This window comes from Martes martes, assembly GCF_963455335.1.
Source record: "Martes martes genome assembly, chromosome: 8".
Classification (NCBI taxonomy): Eukaryota; Metazoa; Chordata; class Mammalia; order Carnivora; family Mustelidae; genus Martes; species Martes martes.
The window spans coordinates 119,915,384-119,931,489 of NC_137895.1; the positions used below are offsets into that span (position 1 = coordinate 119,915,384).

At 40.9% G+C, this 16,106-nt stretch overlaps 1 protein-coding gene across 5 annotated transcripts in view; it reads right to left on the reverse strand.

Annotated features, from left to right (window-relative positions):
• RSU1 (Ras suppressor protein 1) overlaps positions 1-16,106 on the reverse strand; it is a gene marked incomplete at its 5' end in the record, with an annotated part of 181,639 nt that overhangs the window by 109,913 nt on the left and 55,620 nt on the right. Inside the window, one exon of one of the 5 annotated variants that reach the window (XM_080810099.1) lies at positions 13,765-13,805. The exons of the other annotated variants lie outside the window; for them this stretch is intronic. Coding sequence (XP_080666225.1) covers positions 13,801-13,805 — 5 coding nt within the window. The 3' untranslated portion in view covers positions 13,765-13,800. Of the gene's footprint in view, positions 1-13,764; positions 13,806-16,106 lie in introns of those variants that run through there. 5 annotated transcript variants of the gene reach the window in all.

Here is a 16,106-nt window from a genome sequence, read left to right on the forward strand (position 1 = left end):
GATTAAAGACATGTGAACAATGAAACATCGAAGGACATCAAGTTTTACACCAAGGTGATAAATAAAGAGATGAGCGGAATGATTGGTGCTATGGGCCAAACTGTTTCTTCTCCCTTAAAATGCATGAAGTCTTAACTCCTAGTCCTCAGAATGATACTATATTTCAAGACAAGGTCTTTACAGATGTGATCTGGCTAAAATGAGGTCATTCGGGTGGGCCCTACTCTAATGTGGCCAGAGTCCTTACAGGAAGAGGAAATCTGAACATAGAGAGGAACCACCATGAGGACACAGAGAGAAGGCAGCCATCTATTAGCTGAGGAGAGGGGTGTGGAACAGATCCTTCCCATACAGCCCTCAGAAGGAACCAGTTCGACTGGTAACATGATCCAGAACCTCCAGCCTCCACAAGTGGGAGAAAATAAATTTGTGTTGTTGAAGCTAGTGCCGCACTGTGGCACTTTTTACGGCAGCCTTCACAAATTTAACGCTCTTCACTTTAACACTGGGCTAAGAGATGATTCAAAAAGCAGTTAGGACCAGGGCACCTGGCTGGCTCCACAGAGCATATGACTCTTGATCTCAGGGTCACGAGTCTAAGGCCCATGTTGGGCACAGAGTGTACTTAATTAATAATAATAAATAAGTAAATAAATAAATAAGCAAGCAGTTAAGACCGAGACGTCATTCTGGGGGTTAAAAACAGGGTGATACCAGAAATGAAAGGGGAAATAGTCTTGACATTTATACATACTATGGAAGATGATAACCGCAATACTTCCATGCCTGCTACAGCACCCAGCCAACGACTGCAACATTGAGAGGATAAACTGAGTAAAAATAACTTCTTGAGACTGTGTAAACAGGCAAGGAAGAGGCAGAAAAACAATTATATTCCATCTGTTCACACTGAAAATTATCAAAAATTAATCCAGACTTCTGCCGCTAGCCATGATAAAGTAACCGGAAAAAAATGTGTAATGAATGTAACTGTTTCTAGACATTGGGCAACAAGAAGTACCAGACTCCTCCCTGAGGAAAGGGAAATAAGTCCGCGGAACCATATGATCACCCCCTAGAAGCATTTCCAGACAGTCATGCAGGAAGTGGGAGATCAAACAATATGGTGGCACTGCTGAGTGAAAGGAGATCAGAGTTTGAGGCTACTAAGGTAGGAGGAATGGGTAGGGCAGAATAGTAGAAACAAAGAAGCCAAAAGAAAAAGAGTTCCAGATGACTGCACAGGGGTTCCTGTAAGTCTTTTGGCTGGATAATAAGTGCAATGTCCAGGGAAAAGCTCCTCAAGGCTAAGAAAGAAAAAAAAAAAAAATAACAAGGGAAAAACTACAGGGGAGATAAAGCCAAACAATTACTGGAGTGTGCACAGGGCTAGGAAATCTTCATTTCCAGATCAGCTAGGGAAGAAGAACCTCACTGAACACCCTGGTCATTCAATAGAGATCCCAAAAGTCCTAGGAAAGGACTAATCAAGCCCACAAATAACGTCTAGTCTGGACCAACCCTAACCAAGGTTGAAAGGAGGACTGGGAAAAAAATCAAGCTGGTCACAAAGAAATTAACTGCTTCCCTACATGAAACTCAACAGCCTATAAAAGGAGACAATAATAGCTACACATTCAAAAATATATACTCGTATCTACTATGACATTATAATAGAAAAATACCAGACATGCAGAGAAATAGGAAAAGGTGATCTATAAATAAGAGAAGAATTAGTCAACAGAAACAGATTAAGAAATTACATCGTAGACGAAAAAATGTTAGAACACTTACTTACAATGTGTTCAAGAATTTAAAGGAAAACGTGAACATAATAAGGAAATAAACAGGAACTGTTTAATAGAGAAGTGGAATGATAAGAAGAACTACATGAATATACTTGAACTGAAAGTTGTAAGATCTGAAATGAAAATTCCACTGAACAGGCTTATCAGAAGATTAGACAATGCAGAAAGATCAGTTAAACTGAAGACATAGTAAAAACAAAAACAAGCAAAAAAAAAAAAAAACCCAAAACCAAAAACAAAAACAAAATAAAAAACAACCTACCAAAAAAAAAAAAAAAAAAAAAAACGACTAGCCAAACTGAAGCACAAAGAGGTGGACAGGGTTTACAGAAAAACAAAGTTTTATGCAGTGGACTTGTGGAAGACATCAGGCAGTCTAATGTAAGTGTAATCTGACTTCCAGAAGAGGAAAGAGAAATGAGAGCTGGCTACCTAATAGGCAGTAAGTAGGTAAGTATATACAGAAATGGCTAAAACTGTTCTAATTTGATGATTAAACCCATATATCAAAAAATTTCCAAACAACCCTCAAAAAGTAGAAACAAAGGAAACCACAGGAAGATAAATAATTAAACTGCTTAAAACCAATGATGAAGAGAAAATTTTAAGAGCAGTCAGAGAAAAATAGACACATTACACAGAACAATGGTAAAAATGGCAGCAAAAGAATGCAAAATAGAAAACAACAGAACACTACCCTTAGAGTGCTGAAAGGAAAAAACAGCACTGTCAATCTTAGATTTTATATTTAGAAAAAGATTCTTTAAAATGAAGGCAAAATAGAGATAATTCAGAAGAAGAAAGCTGAGAGAATTCGTGGCCAAGTGATACAACAAGAAATATAAAAGGAAATTCTTCAGGATGAAAGGAGCACCAGATGGAAGCTCAGATCTATATCAAGGGGCAAAAAGCACTAGAAATGGTTATGTCTGTCAGTAAATATTAAAGACTTTTTTTCTTTTTTGTTAACTTATTTAAAAGATAGCTTACTTACAAAAAAAATTGTAACACTGTCACTTGAGGTTTTAACATATCAACCAATTTGACCAGACATTTACAGAACACTAGAAGATACATTAACATTTTCATGCGTATATGGAAAATTCATCAACTCAGACAATACACCAGGCCATAAATCAAGTCTACAAACTACTAAAGAAGGGAAATCATACAGATTATGATTTGTGATCATAATTAAATTATACATCAATAACAGAATGATTGCAAAATCTTCAAAAACAAATCATCTTTAAATGACCCACATGCCAGGGCACCTGGGTGGCACAGTCGGTTAAGCATCCGACTCTTGGTTTTGGCTCAGGTCATGATCTCAGGATCCTGAGACTGAGCCCTGCATCACACTCCATGCTCAGTGTGGAGTCTGCTTGAAATTCTGTCCCTTGCTGTGCCCCTCTTTCTGCTCATGCACATGCTCTCTTTCTCTAAAATAAAAATAAATAAATGAACTCCTTTCAATAACCCACAAGCCAAAGAAGAAATTACAAGGGAATTGGAAAATATTTTTAAATGAACGACAGTTAAAACATAAAAATGTGTGGGATGTAGCTCAAACAACAATTAGAGAGAAATACATTTCTATAGCCCTATAAATGCTAACATTAGGGAAGGAGAAAGATTGAAAATCAACGATCTAAGCTTTCTCCTGAAGAAATTAGAAAAATCAGAGCAAATTATTCTCAAAGTGAGCAGAAGAAAAGCAAATCAATGAAATACAAAACAAGGAATAAACGAATTCAATCAGCGACACCACCAGTTTTTTAAAAAGGGAAATAAAATTGATAAAGCCTACGCAGACCAATTAAAAGCAAAGGGGAGAAACACAAATTACTAGTATCATAAATACAAATGGGGATATCATCATAGACGCTACAGACCAACTTAGAAGAAACACAAAATTACCAATGCTTAAAGAAACAGAAAAACCTAATGAGCTTTCTATCTATGGGAATGCAGAATTCATAATTCAAAACTTTTTCCACAAAGAAAACTCAAGACCCATAGGGGTTTACTAATGAATTCTTTCAAACATTTAAAAATATCAGTTTTACAAACTATATCAGAACAGGATATTTCTAATACAAAAACTGTACAAAGATACTTTAAGAAAGGTAGAGACTAATATCCCTCATGAACTAAAGTAGAAAAATTTTCCAAGAAAATATTAGCAAATCAAATCTAGAAATACATAAAAATAAAAACACAAAAAACAAAAACCATGATTATCTCAACAGATGCAGAGAGAGCATTAAACAAAATCAGACACCCTTTCATGATAAAATCATCCTACAAACAAGGAACAGAGGGCACCTCCTACACCTCACAAAGGTCATCTAAAGTAACTCACAGAAAACATACTTAATGGGGAAAGACTGGAAGCTTTCCAAGATCAGGAATAGGATAAAGATGTCTGCTCTTGTCACTTCTATTCAACACTGTTCTAGAGGTTGCAGTCAAAGCAATTGGGCCAGAAAATGAAATAAAAGGCATCTACATAGAAGGGAGGAAGTTTAACTGTTTGTAATTGCAGATGACATGACTTTGTATAGAGAAAATTCTGAAGAATCCACTAAAAACTACAACTAATAAACAAGTCCACCATCATTAGAGGACACAAGGTCAATATAAAAATCAACTGTACTTTATATACTAGCAATGAACAATCTGAAAATAAGTTAAGAAAATAATTTTATTTACAATAGCACCAAAAAGAATAAAATGTTTAGGGAGTTTAACAAAGGAAGTGTAAAGCATATATTCTGTAATTGACAAAATATTGTTGAAAGAAATTAAAGAGATCTAAGTAAACAAAAAGACATTTTGTGTTCATGGATCTCAAATTTGGTATAAGAGAGCAAGACTCTCCAAAATAATCTACAGATTCAATGCAAGCCCTATCAGAAGACCAATTGGCTTCTTTGTAGTAACTCATAAGCTGCTCATAGAATTCATATGGAAGGTCAAGGGACTCAAAATAATCTTGTAAAAGAACAACAAAGTTAGAACTAATATGCCCAATTTCAGAACTTAATAAAAAGCAACAGTATTAAAGACAGTGTAAAACTTACATTGGATAGACGTATAGATCAATGAGACAGACTTGAGAGTCCAGAAATAAAATCATTTATCTATGGCCACATAATTGTTAACAAGGGTGCCAAGACCATTCAATGAGGAAAATACAATCTTTTCAACAAATGGTGCTAGGACAACTGGACAGCCACGTACAAAACAATGAAACTGAACCTTTATTGTACCACATACAAAAATTAAATGGATCAAAAGGGATCAAAATTCTAAACATAAGAACCAAATATGTGGGAGAGAGGAGTACTGTGGAATGATAGCTAATGGGTACAAAGCTTCTTTTTAAGCTAATAAAAATGTTCTAAAACTATGGTGATGGTTGTACAACCCTGAACATACTAAAAAAGCTGAATTGTATACTTCAAATGTGTGTATTATACGGTATGTAAATTTTATTTCAATAAAGCTTTCACTTAAAAAAAAAGATAATACAGTAATACCAACTGGGCTTTAGTATAAAAATACGACACTGATTTAACATGTGAACAATCAACGTAATCTGCCACACTGGCAAATAAAGGATATGTATTAGTTAACTACTGCTGTACAACACAGTACTCCAAACTTGGAACTTAACGTAAGTAACATTTGTTATCTTAACACTTTCCCAAGGTAGGAATCTGAGAGTGGCTTATCTGGGTAGTTCTGGATCAGGGTCTTTCAGGAAACAGTCAAGCTGCCAGCTTGGGGCTAGTCAATGACTGGGGCTGGATGATCCACTTCCAAGTTAACTCAATAAGGTTGACTGCAATATGACAAATGGCTTTCCCTAAGAGCAACTGACTACAGAGAGAGTGAAAGACAGCAAGGGCAAGGGAGCATACCCAAGATGGAAGCCGCAGTATCTTTCATAATTTAGTCTCACAAGCGACATGTTGTTATTTCTGCTGTATTCTATCGGTCACAGAGACCAACAGGAGCAGACGCATAAGGGTATGAATACCAGGATACGGAGATCATTAGGAGATACCCTGGAGGATGGCTACCAGAAGAGAAAAATCATGACTATTTCAAGAGAGGCAAAACAGAAACAAAAACACAAAAACTTTTTGGCAATATTTAACACCCATTCATAAAAACCTGAAGGAAGCTAGGATTAAAAGGAAACTTCCTCAACCTATAAAAAAGTGTTTTCTAAAGACATATAACTAGTATCCATTTACAAATGAACAATAATACTTTCCTCCTAAAATCAAGATAAGGCAAGGATATTCCTTCTCACTGCTTCTATACCACATTGTAGTGGAGGGCCTAGCCAGTGTAATAAGATAAGAAAAACAATAAAGAATAGTAATTGGAAAAAAAGAAATAGGATGGTCTTTTGGGGGAGACAAGATGATTATGTATATAGAAAATCTTAGGAAATATGACACAAAGCGGGGGAAAAAAAGCCAACAAAAACCTACCAGACCCAGACTTATAAGGAAATTAAGAAAAATCATAGGAACCAAGATCAATTTACACAAAGCTGTTGTATTTTTAAGTGCTAGCAATAATGAAAAATGAAATTTTAAAAATTTCCACTTACAATAGCATCAAAAACCTAAAATACTTAAGGATAAATTTAACAAAATATATGCAAGTAAAAACTATAACATTGCCAAGAGAAATTTTAAAAACCTAAACAAATGGAGAAATATATCATGTTCACAGATTGGAAGGCTCTATATTGTTAGATGCAAATTCTCTCCAAATTGATCTGTCACTTCAGTCAAATTCCAATCAAAACCCCAACAGGCTGATTCTAAAATGTATATACATGTACAAAGGACACAGACTAGCCAAAACAATTTTGAAAAAAATAATTTACACTATGTGATTTCAAGACTTCTTCCATAGCTACAGTCATCAAGACAACATGGTACTGCTCTTAGAGTTACAACAAGGGAACACAGTATACCTACATTTATAGAGTAAATCAGCATTTAACTAAGCACCAAAGCAATTCTTTAGGAAAACATTCTTTTCTACTCATGGTGCTAGAAACATTACTTGTACAGAAAAAAATTATATCAAACACAAAATTTAATTTGAGCTGATCACAGATCCAAGCCTACACAAAAGCATGGTTTTTCTTTCCTTCCCTCACCACCCACTGATATCTCCTAAGGGACTCAGTACTGCACAGGACACAACGTTGGTGCTCAATAACTATTTGGTAATCAAAGAACTATGCATGAGAAAAACTACCTGCCATTGTAAAAAATATCAGGAAGGGACCAGTGAGTGGGGCAGTGAACGGTCAGGAAAGGGCTGAGAAAAAATGTCACGTGAAAGGATGGCTGAAGGGACCATCTCTCCATCTAGTCGGGAGACGACAATTCCAAGCAGAAAGCAAAGATCATGAAGACCTAAGAAGCAGACAATGAGAGTAGCCAGTGAGTGAGTGAGGGGCCAGAGCAGCACAAAAACATGGAGGCCAGATCATCTGAGGTCTAAGGGCTCAACAGGGTAGGTTAAAGAATTCTAATCCCAGAAGTGATGTAGCTCCCTGTGGGATTTCATAAAAGCACCTTGAGTGCTACATCAAGAATGAGACTGGAGTGATGTAGGAAGCAGAGACACCAGTTAGGACAGTCCTGCAGCAACCCAGGTGAGAGAAGGGGGCGGTACACTCCTCGCAGGATGGAAGTTCAAGTGTAACACTAGAGCTGTGGCATTCTAGCAGATTTGGGTATCCGTTGTAATTTCAGTTGGCCATTTCCAACTATTGGTTTCGTTGTTTCCTTCAAAGGTTCTGTTTATGAGGGGAGGGATCCTGTCTACTTCATTTAGTACTGTGCCCCAAACCCGAAAGCTTACAGAAATATGCTATAACGAGCCGGAGGTCAGAATCTGACATGGTCCGGTAGATAGGGGCTGCTAATATTAGAATGCGTGTTCCTGACTGAAAATTTACAGAAATACAAATGGCACCATCACACCCTCTCGTGCAGCAGGTGGGCAACTCACAGAATTCCTCGGTGGAAAACACGAACAACTCAGAAAGGTCTAGATAAACATAAATATGCAAAGCCGATCCATGATGAGTTGTGATAAGGCACAGTTTCGGGGTCCACCACTCAATTTCTGGTGTTGCCAGCATTAAGGACACCATCCTCCACTTCACCCCTATCCAGCCCTGGCCCCTGAAAATGCACTCACACGTACGATACCCTTCAGGTCTAAGTATAACACGGTTTGTTTGTTTTTTTTTTTTATTAAGTACAGGAATAATATAATACCTAGGAGATGGCTTTGAGGGGAAACGCTATATAAACTTAAGATATTATATATGTATTCACGTGATAAGAACTGGAGTTACAGATATGCCTCGAATAAAAAAAATGAAATCTGGAATCTCTGTACCACCGCCCCCTCTCCCAGGGCAAGAATACATTTAGTGTCCTATTAAATCAAAGAATGGCCCACTGCAAACAGTGGTCTGCCTCACCAGCTGGAGTTAACACAGATTGATGTACATGTTCAATCACACTGAACCTGACAGTGGGCTTCCTGAAATTTATAATACAGAATGGAAACGTTTTATGTGTTGTAACTCCCCACCCCTTTTAAGGCAATAACTCACCAGGCAGAAATATAATTCGCTGAGGATTTTTAAAATCCACATTTAGAGCATTTTCTGGGGTTAAAAATTCACTGGAATAAAATATATAAAATGGAACTTGTTAAAAAATATCATGTAGGAGACTGACTGGAATCATTTTTGATTATCAACTAAGACCATGGGAATCAAAGAATAGGAAATATTTCTTGTGGAGTATGTCGAAAGAATATTAACACAGAAATAAAATGTAAGAGCATGTAATAGAATTCCAGCCCAAACTGAAAGTTTGGTAATGATTTTTCTAGTCCTGGCATTTTCTTTATTTTTCACAGAATAAAAATTAAAGTGTCTGTCTGGACTCACTCTGTCATCTAGCAATAAATGATTGAATTGTTTCGGTATTGATATATTAAAGGATAGACTATTTAGAGGAATACTTTTTTGGGGGGGTTCTTTAAGTTTCTTTAAAAAAATTTTTTTTTTATTTGGGTACAGTTGACACACAATGTGTCATGAAATTTCAGGTGCACAACATCGCCACCAGTGTGGCGGCCATCTGTCCCCACAAGACACTACTATAGTACCACCGACCGTATTCCCTCTCATCCCCATGACTGGAGGTCCCCTAACTGGAAGCCTGTATCTCCCACTCCCTTCCCCCATTTTGCCCATCTCCACCCACCCCTGCCCTCTGGTAAACATCAGTCTATTCTGTGTAAATGATTCTGCTCTTTGTTTTGTTTTTTAGATTCCACATGTGAGTGAAATCATATGCTGTGTGTCTTTCTCAGTCTGAGTTACTTCCTGTAGCATAATACTCCCAAGCTCTAGCCCTCTTGTCACAAATGGCACGATTTCATCCTTTTTATGGCTACAGGATACTCCCCCCACGCCCCGTACATACACACCACATCTTCTTTAGACAAATGCTTATTTTTGAAGTAAAAAGATCTGAACTAAAAATGTGATTTTGTCAGGATCAAGCCATGTCAGGAATGTAGCTTTAATCAAGTCACAATCTCCCTAGACACCCTGGTTTTGCCACCTTTAAAATGTGGCCCAAGAACCTTTCTTGCTTATATTACAGAATGGAGATTAAAGTCTATGAAGCTATTCTGTAAGTTACATTTCATGTAAAAGCTGAGGTATTTATGTAATTCTACCTGGCCTAGAAGTCACTTCGAAAACATGTTTATGATCAACTACCCAATTCAATTTTACAAGCAGCATACTCTGTAATTCCATAAAGTAAGGACTCACCAGTCTCTGCTCTACTAAATTGCCGTATCAAGACACATGGCAACCATGTCACAGATGAACTATTATGTCTTTAGAGGTATGTGTCTTTGTGAGGATTTCATCCAGAGAGCCTTTCCCCCCTTATAAAATGTTGTATTTTTATATTTTACTTCATCCTAGAATGGACGTGAAGCAAAAGCAGCCAAGGGTTGAGTGGGCGGCATGGCCAGCTGAGCAACCGGCTCCTGGTTTCACCTCAGGTTGTGATCTCAGGGTCGGGAGACCGAGCCCTGCATCAGGCTCTGCGCTCAGCGTGGAGTCTGTTTGACATTCTCTCTCCCTCTCTCTAAAATAAATCAATCTTTACAACAACTACAAAAAGCAGCCAGTGGTCCTACCCTGGGTTAGCCTGGTGTAGTTATCACCAGTTATCACCAGTTATCACAGGACTGTGGCAGGAGTTCGTCCCACCTTCCAGTGTAATTTGTGTAATTACAAGTTTATTGTTTTTTTTTTTTAAAGATTTTATTTATTTATTTGATAGAGCTCACAAGTAGGCAGAGAGGCAGGCAGAGAGAGAGGAAGGGAAGCAGGCTCCCTGCTGAGCAGAGAGCCCAATGTGGGGCTCGATCCCAGGACCCTGGGACCATGACCTGAGCCGAAGGCAGAGGCTTTAACCCACTGAGCCACCCAGGCGCCCCACAAGTTTATTGTTAAAATGGTGACCCTGGAACTAAATGGACAGAGGTGAAATCCTAACTTCCTACCAGGCCTCTCATGCACCCGAGTGTTTGCCATGGGGAGCTGCTCCCTGGGCCTTCAGTCTTCGCTCCCCACTCTGCCCCTGCATGTGCCTCCCCTCCCCACACACACCTCCTGTGCTGCTTCTCGCCATCCACACAGGAAGCTGGAGCACAGCCATTCTCCTACCCACAGGATAAACCAACCCATCAAGGTGCCTTGGAGACCTTGGCTTTCTGACCTTCTCAGTCATTCTTCCTCTCCGGGTGCGTCTCCCCGTCAAACAGGTGGGGTGTGGGCAACCGCCATGCTTCAGAAAACTGTCCCCTAGGTAGTCAAAGCTTTATAGGATAAAATTCACCGTGTGTGTGTGTGTGTGTGTGTGTATGTGTAACACACACATGCTTGTGTACCTATGTTCACTGACCTAGGACTTACTGAGCAGTTGTACTTACTCCTGGCACAGGGCTAAGTTCTAGATGTGGACTGCTCTTGTCCTCAGAACAACACTAGGACAAGGGACTACCCCGAGCCTCACTCCACATGAGGTACAGAAGGCAGAATAAGTTGTCCAAAGCCACAGAGCACTGAACCCGAGCCTGGTGATGAAGACATAAGCCTCTACATTCTACAGAACACGTTAAAACACATGCCGTTGTTGTTTGTAAACCTCTGGTTAAGATAACTGCGAAGCAACTGAATAAAAATAACACAAAACATAATCAACAAAACACTTAAAATCTGGGACTTGACTGACCCAAAAGAACACTGTATATTTCCTTCTTCCCTGTCTCCCTAAAGAAAGCATTTTTCTTTTGCTCCTCAACTCCCATAAATAAAAGGATTAAGAGGTATAACACAAAGGATTTTTAGACTGGTATCTCCCCCTTTCTTAATTCTGTTCATTGTATAGAATTACAATTGCAGGAAAATTCTCAATTCCTGACATCACTTACTCTTTGAACAGAATGAGTATTTGTTTCCACTCTCCACAAATAGGCTAGAAAGGATACATATGCTTCTCATATTTCTGAAATAAAAAATACCATCGATTCCCGGCATACAAAGCAGGATGCTACGCCAGCTAGCCCCAGGTGTACACAGCCCTGCACACATCCCTCTCACGGGCTGCTTACATCCTGCAGATCGGTTCCAACATCTAAACCACTTTGCTTTGCGGCATGCCTAGCTGACCAAGGTCCTTCCCTTCTCTAAAGGCAATTACCTGGGTGACAAATCCAGGGGAAGAGGTCCCAGGTCTGTCTAGAAGCCAAGAAACCAGAACTGATTCCAGCAAGAGCAAGTCACTGAACCCTGGACAATTTAGCAGAGACCATGCAAAGACACACAATTCACGTCTTCAGCTCGTAAGGCAACAGCTGTCTCGTGCAGGAGAGCAAACGCAAAAGAGGGAGCCGCCAGCTCCGACGTCAGCACGAAGCTGTCATCCGCTCCAGCGCTCCGTCTGTTCGGAGGCCTGCTCCGGCCATGGGCCCTTCCGTCCTCCCTAGCAATGCAGGCCTTTTCTCCACTCCACTCACCAATTCTTCCATTAAACACAACTGGGTGAAACTTCACTTAGTCACATCGCTGTTCCTTTGAAGAGACTGACTACTCACTGCAAATATGGGTCCCAAAGAGACCTTGGGATTCAGACAGGCTCAGGAGAGGTTTTCAGCTGTGTGTATCTCCCTCTTCCAACTCCGGACCCCACTATTCATGTGCCTTTCTCGATGAGACATCCAAAAGACATCTCAAATTCAGGATATCCACAGGTCAACTCATGACCAGCCCCTCTCCCCACGTGATTACACTGGGCTCACGCTGGTCATCTCAGATAATCTCTGTGCCTTGAGATTCTAAATCACGTCGGTAAAGTCCCTTTGCTATGCGAGATCACAAATGTCCAGGTTCTGGTGGTTGGGACGAGGGCACCTTTGGGGACCATTATTCAGCCTGTCACACCACCTCACTCAGAGCAAAAGCCCAAGTCCTTAATAATGCCCACAAGTTCCCACGTGATCTAGTCCCACTTCCTACCTGAGCTCATCTCTTCCAACCACCCCCCTCCTCACTGTGTTCCAGCCACGTGATGCATGCTGTTACTCTACACCCGACCATCTCAGGACCTTTGCACTTGCTGTTCCCTCGGCCAGGAAAGCTCTCTCCCTCATTTAAGACTCTATTCAAATGACACCCGCTTATGAGTGAGGCTTTCTCTGTGGACTCTGTATAACAAAGTAGTATCACCAGCCCCCACTGGTCCACTCCCTTCCATGCTAATATTTTTCAAAGAGCATTTATCATCTGATATGCTATCCATCCATCCATGCATCTATCCTCCCCCATGGCAGGCTCACAGGGGTGTCTCCCTTCTCGTATCTCCAAGAAATAAGCATGAAGCTGGGGCCCAATGAACAGTTGACGAATAAGTGAATTTTACTTTACTGGAAAGTGAGTTCCTTGGAGACACGACCTGGCCTACCACAGAACTTAACAAATGTCTGAATGAATGAAAAAAATGAATGGGGGAATGACAGACCCAGTTTGCATCTAATTTCCTATAGGTATATGGACCAACATCAAATCAAGGGTGTTACTGTTTAGGAATCAGACACAACAGATAAAGTAACTTATTCAGAGAGTCACAACAAAAGTAATATAATTACATAGAAAAAAATCCAGCCAAGTCCCTGACTTTATTGTGCTGTGTCCCTGAACATTTTAGACCTGACACATTTAAGCCATCTGGATTCCTGTGCTTGGTTCAAATAGTCTTATCAATAAGGCTTCAAGTTGTTAAATTCCAAATTTATTTTTAAAGGAAATTTCACAGAAATCCCAGAGGCACTGACTTCGCTTACTTCCGCTACATAAAATATGAATATACAGGGGAGAGCTCATTATCCACACCTGAAGATGCACCCAGGAGCCAACCTGCAGCCCGTGGATGCTCCAGGGACAGACAGAAGCCACTTCAGGTTCATCGGTCTCTAGTCAGACATCAGCCGGCCAGGGCGGCTCCGGAGGCTCACCATAGCCGTGAAGGACAAGTCAAACCAAAACATTCCCGCTGTGGCTGGACGGCCACGGGAGGGGGCAGCGCCTGGGCAGCGGGGTTGGGGGTGGGGGTAGGAGGGAGAACCTCAGGGACACCACCACGCCTGGGAACGGCCCAGCTGAAGAGCACCTGTGTCACCCAGGGCATCTCCTCTGTACCTTGCAGTGTGATCACGGCCCCACTGCTGACACACCAGCCCAGCTGGCCACACGACGGCCATGCTGGAGCAGCTCTTCTGCTCGCCTGGGGAGGCCAGCCAGCGCGGGCTTTAGTCACACCTGGAAACCGCTTTCTGGGAATCATTCTGTGGGCACGAATGGAAATGAGAACACCACAGTGGCTAGGAATCCTGGCCCGGAGAACAGGCCCACAGGGTTCAAATCAAGCCTCTGTGACTTACTAGCTGTGCCCCGATGGGTGCCCCTCAGCTCGTCTTCTTACCTCTAGAAAGTCAGCTTATGATTACGGGAGACAGAGCAAGAAAAGCACTCGTCACAGCGCCCTGGCACAAGAGGCCTTCATCTGTGCTGGCAATTACAATAGCTATTATTATATTCCCGCGCAGTACATATTATTCTTGATTCTTTTTTTTTTTTTTAAAGATTTATTTATTTATTTATTTGACAGAGATCGCAAGTAGGCAGAGAGGCAGGCAGAGAGAGAGGAGGAAGCAGGCTCTCTGCTGAGCAGAGAGCCTATTCGGGGCTCGATCCCAGAACCCTGGGATCATGACCCGAGCTGAAGGCAGAGGCTTTAACCCACTGAGCCACCCAGGCGCCCCTATTATTCTTGATTCTTAAAAAAAAAAAAAAAAAAAAAAAAATCACCATTCAAAAATAAAGAATACATCCGCCTTCATCTTTAGTTTAGATTTGTAACAGCAACTCCCGGGGGCTTATCATTTACTTCCAGCAAAGTATTTGCCTGTAATTAGGGAAAGCTGCCACCAGGCAGATGTCGAGATTAAGCCTGCCTACATGTGGTTTAAAAAAAAGAAAAAAGTCATTTAGTAACTTTCTCCTCAATTCTATTCTTGAATAAAAATATATATATACATGTATGTGTGTGTGTGTGTGTGTATATACATATATAGATATATATATGTATATATATACACTTATTATTGGAGAGCGTGACAGAAATGATAAATATGAGTAAAAACCATATAGGATAAGCAATGTGAGTTAAGATTTCAAAATATGTAAGTACAAGGTAGGTGGTCACCCAGGATTATTTTTCTAACAAACTATCATCTGATAGAAATCCCTGATTAATGCCCTACATTGCCTCTTTGCTTGCAAAATGGAACAGAACAATGACAAAATACACTTTAAAAAAAAAAAACAATTTCTCTTAGTCATAATAACCAAGGATGCACACCAGAAGCATGGAGTGAGCTTCTCCAAATTATGTAAGAATTAGTCTTGAGGCATCTGAGTGGCTCAGTCGGTCCAGCTCTTGATTTTGGCTGAGGTTGTGATCTCAGGGTCGTGAGATCAAGCCCCACGTCGGGCCCAGTGCTCGGCACACAGCCTGCTTGGGATTCTCTCTCCTTCTCCCTCTACCCTTCTTCCTGAACATGTGCTCTCTTTCTCAAATAAATAAAATAAAATAAAATCTTTAAGAAAAAAGATCAGTCTCAGCATGGAGATTTTAATTCAGTAGTTCAGGGAAGAAGCAAAAGTCCCCCAGGCATTATTAATAAAATCCCCTCGGGTTAGGAATCACTGTACAAACTCTTTCTTTTGACAAGGAGTTTTTTGCTTTAAAAACTTTCGCAGAGAACTTTTCTTGATCCCCTAGCCTGCTCCTAAAGTAAGATGTGTCCACTTGTAACTCCGTGAAGAGAAGGAGCTGAGCTACTTCTCAACTCTTGAACTCAGCACAAATTCCTTTAGACAATTCACAACAACACAGCTGCTGGAGGAGATGGAGGAATAGGGGCTAAAACTTCACGTCGGTCCCAAGAAATCATGTGAATGCTTTTCCTCTAGACCGGCGCTGCCCCAAGGAACATGCCAGCTGGCGGAAACGTTGTGTACCTGCATTTTCCCACAAGGCAGCCACGAGCCACATGTGGTCCTGAGCACCTAGAAGTGTGGCTTGCGGCTTCCCTCACTGGAAGCACTGCTCCAGACAGACGTCAAACTCTGGCTGTGCATGGCCATCCCAGTGCCTAGCTGTCGGAGGCCCTCGTTTCATTAACCTGTCTAGTACTTGTTCCTCGAGCGCCAACCTATAGCGTGGCACAGGGCAGGCACGGGGACAGAACAAGCAGCAGATACTAAACCCCACCCTTCCCTCATGGAGCTTGCATTCCTTTTTTTTTTTTTTTTTTGCATTCCAATTTTTAATAACTGGCTTCTTTCGTACCACCAGACTCATGTGAGGTACTTGCTCCAAGAACTCCGAATTAAATGTGTTCTTTTTAAAATTAGGCTCTTTTAGGGGCACCTGGGTGGCTCAGTGGGTTAAGCCTCTGCCTTCGGCTCAGGTCATGATCCCAGGGTCCTGGGATCGAGCCCTGAATCGGGCTCTCTGCTCAGCAGGGAGCCTGCTTCCCCCCCCACCCACCGCCTGCCTCTCTGCCTCTCTGCCTACTTGT